Source organism: Aplysia californica, unplaced genomic scaffold (genome assembly GCF_000002075.1).
Source record: "Aplysia californica isolate F4 #8 unplaced genomic scaffold, AplCal3.0 scaffold00113, whole genome shotgun sequence".
NCBI lineage: Eukaryota > Metazoa > Mollusca > Gastropoda > Aplysiida > Aplysiidae > Aplysia > Aplysia californica.
In genome coordinates, this window is record NW_004797383.1 from 1,074,405 (window position 1) to 1,083,131 (window position 8,727).

Below are 8,727 nucleotides of genomic sequence, written 5' to 3' on the forward strand. Positions count from 1 at the left end.
ACGCGTGTGTGTGAATGAGTGCGCGTGTGTATGAGTGTGTACAAGTGTGTGCAGTATGACTAAGAGAGTGAGAGGGTGCGAGGGGGGAGGGGGGAGGGGGGAGGTGATACATAAATCACGAATCGATTGGGAGGTGGAAAGGCAGGCAACTTGACTTCATTCAAAACGACTTCAACCTTGGAAACCCTAAGGATGGACTTGAGATTTTGAACCAAGAGGAAGAGACAGAGAGTAGAAGGCCCACATAAAGACGGAATAAATGGCTGGCTGAAGACGTTTTATTCGTTCCCTTCGGCAGAATTTAGTACTTTTTAATTATGGCACCAGCACTAATAAGATTTGTTGGGAGACGGTAGAGTTTCAGAGTCCCTTCCCCGTCTGCACCCTCCTTCTCCCAAACCGCCACAAACCCTTACTCATGCAACACCCACGTTCTAAAACTATACTTGTATAAGAGCACAAAGCTCTTTTTTCCCCTTAATTCATTCTTCATGACAAAAGTTCAATATCATCTAAACACACTCGTGAATTCAAGAATACACGACTGGGAGTAACTTTTTAAACCGTATCAGAGAAGTTAAAACCCATTTGTAACTCTCATCTTTCAGACAATCTATCACGTTCATTAAAAAAATAAATGGGTGTAATCAAAATCCATTTGTAACGCGTCTTTCGGGCAATCTATCAAACACATTTTTAAGAACATTATCAGTAGCCTTTATCAAGACTCTCATCTTCCTGCAATCTCTCCCACAGCTCGAAGGAACATGTTGCCAATGGCGTTGTCATCAGAGCTACCACGTGCAAGACACTAAATGTTAGGAACACAGTTATCTTGAATTGCTTAAATTTCTGCTGATGCAATCGATAAAACTGGAATAGAGTCTTTCAGGCACTTTTTAAAAAGACGCTTTATTTGAAAAGAAGACTATTTCAGTTCAAGTATGAGAAAGGTATCAGGATCAAAGGAACTGAAGGAGTGGAAGAAAGATCTTGACATTAAATCATTGTTTGTCTGCTTTGAAGCCTATTTTAAGAACTTTTCATCCACAAATCATCCAAAATAACAAAGCATCAGACAACATTAATAAATCATGCAGCAGTGAGGTTGCAGTGACATGTTTCATCTGCCAGGATTCAAAACACATTAAGAAGACTTCAGAGGAAGGTTTCGTATTGAAAAGAAACATATCAAGGATCATTTATGTTCAAGAACAGAGACCTGAAAAGACAGATGACAGACACTGGGATACATTACTGATCTCACTAAGAGAAATTCTTCCTCAAGATGAAAAACAGTAACATTCTGAGGTCAAAGTCACATCCTATACTTGGCACACACAGTATTATTATTATATATTATACATATCTTTCCAGCCACCCCGCCACCTTCACACACAAATAAATACACACTCAAAATGTTTGCTTTTGATCCTCCAGATGCACTCACTCTCTCTTTGCCTCAAAAACGTAAGTCACACCAAAGCACTCAAATGCTACCTTGATATATGTATATAAAAATAGTGTTATCTATCTATCTATCTATCAATCGATCTATCTATAAAGCATCTTTCTTTACACGAAGAACATTCATAGTACAGCCTGATTAACATACTCCAACACAATATACACAAAATTAGTGTGTAGTGTGAGGGTGTTGCTGTTATCTCAGATAAAAGTTGCCTGTTACATACACAGAGTACAGAGGTTCCATACTCAGAGTTCAGAGGATACGACGATAAGTTACGGCAGATTTTTTTTTCATAAACTCATATTGTAGAACATGTCAAAATCATTTGGTTTGTTGTTATCCCCAACTTTTGTATTAAGAAACACCATTCAACTCATCCTCAACATCTTATTATCACGTAGTTCTTTAAAACAGAAGCAACTTTTCTAGAATAACACAACAATGCAGTACATAAGGGACAAAAGCATAATTTAGAAAGTCTTGAGCAAGAATAATCATGTTATAATCTTTAACAACTGCAGTACTGCAATGATTTCTCTCAGATGAGCCTCACATGACCTTCACATTTGTGCTGAATTCATAACGAAAAAGTCTGTATCCTAATTTAAGGCAAATCAGGTAATCATAGCATAGCATAGAGGCACAGTGATCTTACATGATATCAACAAAACAGTACATAATGTTTCATTAATGTCAATGAAAGGAGCAAAATTTTAAATTATATTGTCTTTCCATCTTTCTCCTCAGAAGTTTCTTACAAAAATTGTATCCAGGAGAGGTGCTATCATGAAACTACCTCAAACATAGGTAAAACTTAAACTGTGAATGTAATTCTTTGAACGGACACATCATTAACATCACTGCAAGCACATCCTGTTTCTGAGTAGACAAAGAATGGACAGTCTGTTCTACAGGGAGCGAAGGTGAAGAGTAAAGACAGACCTCCGAGAAGTAAAAACTGTCCTCAGAAGATACCCCGAGCTCTCCTGTTCCAATCACTAACTCTTCCTTTATCCACTCGATCACTATCCCTAATCTCTAACCCCCAGTATTATATCCTTTAGTCTCTGTAAGAGTTTTGCGGCACTTGCAACACAATACCGTTATGTAAGTGTCGAAGATTAGAGGTGTTGAGCAAGTAACAAACACAAAAAAAGAAGGAGAGATGAGGACGATAGATGTTTGATAGGAAAAAGGAGCAAACTACAGCAGAGCACCCTCCAACCACCCACGTGTTCGATCCAATCGTAGGGTCAAAACAGTCCCCTCATAGTAAAAGGCAGTGCACCAATACTAAAATACGTTTGTCATTAGTACTTGAATATTTCAGTTTCATAATTTATAACTGGAATCATTCAGACTAAGTCTCATAAAAGAGAAGAATCCTCCCTTTTTATTGGATGGATCATTAATGAAAGGCAAAGGGCGCTTCTTGTTGAGTGTCCTTGAGAGGTTTCTCCTTTTATATTAGGCAGATTGCTACCTCTCTGACATTTTTTGTTGTTTTGAGTTATTAAGACGAGGTCAGAAAACAAATGTTCTATCTGCTCTATCAAAATAGCAAGATTATTTGGAGTCAGTATCAAAGATATTCAAAGAAGAATGAAATTTGAAAAAGCTTGCCATGATGTGAAACTCAAAATCTTTTATGTCAAATTTCTCAAAAAATAGGTACTATGAAGATAGAACTTTGTAATTCTGAGGTAACGAGATGTTATTACAAAGGGCAACATTTGTGCTTCGGGCAATCTTGAAAGTACCTGTGTCTAAGGTGTAGCAGTTAGGCGCTTCACTACCACACGCATTCCTGAGTGAGTAAAAAAATCTTATCAACTTATTGTCAGGTTAGTTCTGACAGGCAGGGTCAAAAGCCTACTTCCTAAATGGTCTTAATTGTGTCGATGAAGGAATATAATCACCTACATTATCACAAAAAAAACAAAAGAAAAAAAAAACATCTCGAGAACTGTTGGCCTCATAATAGTGTTTACTATACCCTATTCGTACTCCCTGGGGTCATTTTGTACCCCCGAGATCGTATTCTTCACAATTTACAATATTCCTAGTAAGAAGATCTCTTTGAAACTTTCAGTATTTCTCAAAAAATCATTTTGACAGACTGCTATGCAAAGAGTACAGATCGGATTAACAAGTAAATTTCCTCTTTGGAAAGTGGTGGCACAGAGTTCCCCACGTCGCATGGATACGATAGTGAAACACGATGTACGGATAGGATTAACAACTAACCAAAACTACCAATTAGCTGAAATGCTCCCGTATGTATTTTAAAAGCCAAAAAGAATTTCGAGGGTATAATGCCATCTAAATCTTCACCAACAACCTTCAAGTAACCCAAATCATCAAGTCTTAAGCACTTCAAGATAGCAAAACAGAAAAAAGAAACACAGGAATGCACGTGCATCAATTACGTGCCAGACAGAGGCATCACTATACACAATCAGTAGGCTTTCACACTCACTGTGTAAAGGCCTTGTGATGCAATGATAGCAAAAGTAAGTCTGTCATCCTACCTTCAGTTGGTCATGGCTTATTTATTGTCTGTGCACAGCTAGTTCACATTGGCCCTGCACATATGAGTTTGTGGTGTGTTTCATAATGTCATTGGCATTGGCTTTCTTTGACACTTCTCTATTTTACTCTTTCATTTGTTCTGTGTGACTGTTCAGCAGAATAAACAATGCCAAAGAGAAAGGGTCATGCATACATACAGCTTGCAGCTCAGATGTGCAATAATATAATTGAAAAGGGCAGGTCAGTCATTGTTATTTGAACAACCTTTCTAATATGAATACCTGTCTAGACTGAATAAAATAAAGCAGTAGGCTACCACAGACTTCGGTTTAAGCAGTCTTCTGTAAAAGTAAAAACCTGAGATGCTTTTTTTTGCTACTTCACCTACAATACCAAAAGATGATGTAAACTAAACAACTTTCAGTTATAATCCACTTGACATTGATCAACTTAGCCTCACAGTATACTCTTACAATTTGCAGAATAGGGTCTACAATTTCATCAACAATTAAAGCCCAAGATTGCAAGATCAAGAAAAATTTGCAAAATTAAAGTCAACTGAGCAGTTCTAAGTTTTAGCTTTAGTTGGAATTCTACAGAACTTGCAACACAAATTGGTCGTACATTATAAATGCTAAAGATTAGAGGAGAGGTGTTATTAGGGATTAACATACTTACAAAGAAAAGAACGAGCAGACATAAGAACAACAGATGTTTGATGGGAAAGGAGCAAACCACACCAGAGCACCTGCCAATCACCCAGAAAACAATTATTGTCCATCAACTTGATCAGTGTGACTAAATTATCAGTTCAAGATATAAATCTATTATCAAATTCTTTCAAATTCAACTAAAAAGATCAAATGTTAAATGCAAATAACTCTTGTTATGAAGTTTTGATTTAACACTTTGCAATCACACAGCCAGCAGTACAAAATGGCCCATCTGGTCACTCAGAAAGTATAGTCGAACCTGCCCTGACGGTCACCTCTATAAGACGGCCTCTTGTACAAACGGCCCCTTTCCATTTCCTCCCTTGCGTTTTTTCTATATATTTTAACTGTGTAAAACAGGCACCTGTCCAACGCGGCCACGGCCACCATATTTTAACACACAACCCCTATCACACTAAGCAATAACACCCGTCTTAGACGGCCACCTAAGTGACTCCATTATGTTTTGTCATAAATCATGCATTGGCCCCTGGCGTAGTGGGCGAGACGTCATAATCCAATCACCGTTGTTGTTAGGTAGTCCTTCCAACCAACCATGTCGCGCAGGTCCCTCCCACTGTTGACCAATAGGTACCAATTTTCAGCTGCTGGTGAGGTACGTAAGCATGTGATCCCTCATAACCCATAAGCCCAGCCCAGAACTCATATATACACAAATCGTGAAGTGAGATGAGTGGTCACTGTTTACCCAGTCTGTAACAAAGTAACAATGGACGCCAACATGAAGTTGTGACAGAAGCGTCGCTTTCTCAGAGTGGTGGCGACCCATGTGTTTGTTTTAACATGGCACTCGGTCTTCCTCGTCTGATACATTTAGTTTTATTGTCACCCTTGCGCAAAATCAGCAACAAAATAAAAATAACAAACAAAATACAAACTAACAACAAAAACAACAACAATGCGGCTTCTTTCGATTGGGACTTCAGATGGGAATGGTTTGTTTTCTTCATGTTGGTCAGTCCTGCTTAAGACGGCCACCTGTCTTATACGGCCACTTTTCTCCTTGACAATGGGTGGCCGTCTTACACAGGTTTGACTGTACCTGCAACAGACTTCTCGGGCCTGGCACAAAAATGCGCCAGGAGACTGGAACAGATAATTTTCCCCGTCGCATTGTTGCACCAAGTGACCGCAAAGTGTTAGAGCTATCAGAATCTTTCAGTACCGTAATCAGAAAGTAAAAACAGAAAAAAAGCTATTTTGACCACTTAGATCTAGAATCTAGATACAATATTTTAGGACAGTCTCTGCCCAAAACTGGACGGCTTTTGTTAAAGAAGGCCTCTGAGTCTGAGGGAGACCACAGAGTTCAGTCAAATTTATCATTTAGTCTCTTAGAAGAGATATATATGTACAGTTTCTAACCTCTTTCTTCAGTGTAAAATAAAAGTTGACACAGTTAGAATTTGCTATGAACTTGTCTACATTCTTCTAAACCAATGGACACAAAGTAAAAAGCCTTCATTTTTTAAAGCTAATTTTAAAGAATAGACGCAAATAGAGGTCAAAATTATTTCCTAGAAGCAGTTCATCCACTGACCATATATGCTACTACTACTAGATCTAGATCTAGAGGATCTACCTCAGCCCTATTTCCAGACCTTAATATTACTCAGAACAAACCCAGCCAAATCGTCACAAATCGTCGGTGTTTGTTTAGAAATATTTAAATTTAGGCTACTGAGACTGGTGTCACTGATGAATTGTACGACAACGATGAAATGTGAAAATTACCGCCAGTTTTTGTTTCACTGATCGCCAGGGCGAAAAGACCTGTGGATCTAGACTAGATCTAGATTTTTTTTTTCTAGATCTAGAATTTCAATCTTTTGTTTACAAATTTCAATCTAAAATAAGATTTCGATAAAAGGGGAATGGGTGATTCATATCCCGCTGTGACTAGTTTATGGTTGTAGTCATGGGTACCAGCCTTAAAAAAAGGGAGAGTTCCAAAGAATTCCATCCTTGGGTCACTATAAAACTCATAACAAAAGCCAAGGGACATAACGCTAACAAAACAAACTGTTCAAGATCACTCGACGAAGAGAACATACAAAAACTTACCGAGTTGGAGCATTTGTTCCAACTTTTTCCTGTCTACCCGAAATCTGTCTTCCACAAATCCGGGATCTCTGTCAATAATTTCATCCCTGCTTCCTTGTGAAGCTGTGTCAATACTATCCACTCCATTATCACCAATGAATAAGTTTTCTCTCATCCTCGCTGAGAGCACGGGAGCACCTTCCGCCATAGCATACTTGTTGTTATGTGAGAACGAGGCTCCGTGGCCCAACTAAAATTCGTAAGCCCAGCGGCCACCCGAAGTTCTCCCTCGTTCACCCGCGCGCAGGTACCACCGTGGCGCACTCTCACCCACTGGGGTCGCCCTCGCCCTCTGGAATGGCACCGCCGTTATCTCGTCTCAGAGCGGTTCTTCCGGGACGTGGAAATCCATACAGCACCACGCGCACCCGCTTTTTCTGTTGTGATGGCGAGCGCCGAGGGAAGAACTTGCTTATATAAATAACACAATAATGCAAATACATGTAATAGTCTGCGTGAATATGGCGGGGAAAGAGGGTGAGCAAAATTATTAAAAACAGCCTGTTAAATTCTTATTATTTAACTCTTGTCGACAAGCTGTACATTTTCCGACGAGAATCCTCGTTTCCTGACTAAGTTTCAAAAGAACAAAAGCACCCTTTCAGAGAGGGTAAAAAAATCACAGATTGAAGGATAATGAAAGATCAAACTAGAGTCTTTGGCGCAATGCAGCCACCAAAGGTTGTGGAGGTTCAAAACGAATGTTTCTTTTAAAGCAAAATAGACATGAATGCATTGCAACAATTCCGGTAGCCTGCACAAATAACTGATACTCTGAAGTGATTTATATATTTTATGGACTGCGATTGCTTTCATCAGCAGGCTGTAGGCTCTTGTAGTAGCCATAAGTTTAAAACTCATTGATCATTTAAGTAATAACTGAGCAGGTAAATAATGCTTTACCCCTCAAATACTCGATCTTTTTCTTCCGTGGGGAAGATAAGGATCGAGCATTCCTTACTAAACCACCTTAAGTACATTAGCAAGGACATAATATTATAACACAAAAAAGAATTGCCGTTCTTTATGCTCTGTTTTCAACTACCTAGTTAATGTCTAATGTAATGAAAACAACAATTTTCAATGACCTTATCGAAAAGCAACGGAAACATTGTCAACAATATAGCGAAGTGCACCCTTTCAACACAATGCCTGCCAGGAGCGATGGCCGACAGACGCCTACAGTTTTTCTTCTTTCCATTTCTTCAACCAATAACGGAATGAGACTACAAATTCCTCTGGACGTCTATGGGCACAAACTGCTTAATCTGTATAATAATAATATTATACAGAATTTGTTCACTGAGACATGAGTGCGCAGACGATCCTGTTGCGGATAATTCGTCTATCTCCGGTTCAGAGAGTAACATAAACATCGCAGAGCGGCAGGTCCGCCTTATCCTAGGTCTTATGTAACCCCGGCTGACTAGAAATCGATACAAAGACCCGATCGCACGATACGCGTCAAGATCTCGAACAAGAGGTGGTAGAAGTGTCTTCGCAGAGTAATTTGTAGCATGATCACAAAGTGCATCTACGTAATCAATCAGCAAACAGGAAAAAACAACCTTCCCACAGGCAGTGCATACTTCATGTACATTGCTAGCGTAATACCCTGCTTTAGCTTAACATTTTTACAGTAATGAAATTCGACCAGAAGAAGGGAACGAAACTATTGCAGTACAAGCGTATAGAGCAACGCTACAATTGTCATGATTAATTCAACTTCCTTTCACTCTCACTCTCAGTCTGAATTAAGATAAAGTAAGATTGGAGGATAAGGTTGAATTTTGTGCACGGTGTTTGCTATTACCTAACTACCAATAGCTCTAGGTCATCATCATCATCATCATCATCATCATCATCATCATCATCATCATCATCATC

The 8,727-nt window shown here is 39.0% G+C and overlaps 1 protein-coding gene across 1 annotated transcript in view; it reads right to left on the minus strand.

Annotated features, from left to right (window-relative positions):
• The window catches only part of LOC101860642 (protein bicaudal C homolog 1-A), a gene marked incomplete in the record, with an annotated part of 146,266 nt that extends 138,782 nt beyond the window's left edge, over positions 1–7,484 (minus strand). The window contains 1 exon segment of the mRNA XM_013081068.2: positions 6,802–7,484. Coding sequence (XP_012936522.1) covers positions 6,802–6,988 — 187 coding nt within the window.
• Positions 7,485–8,727: the final 1,243 nt, after the last annotated feature.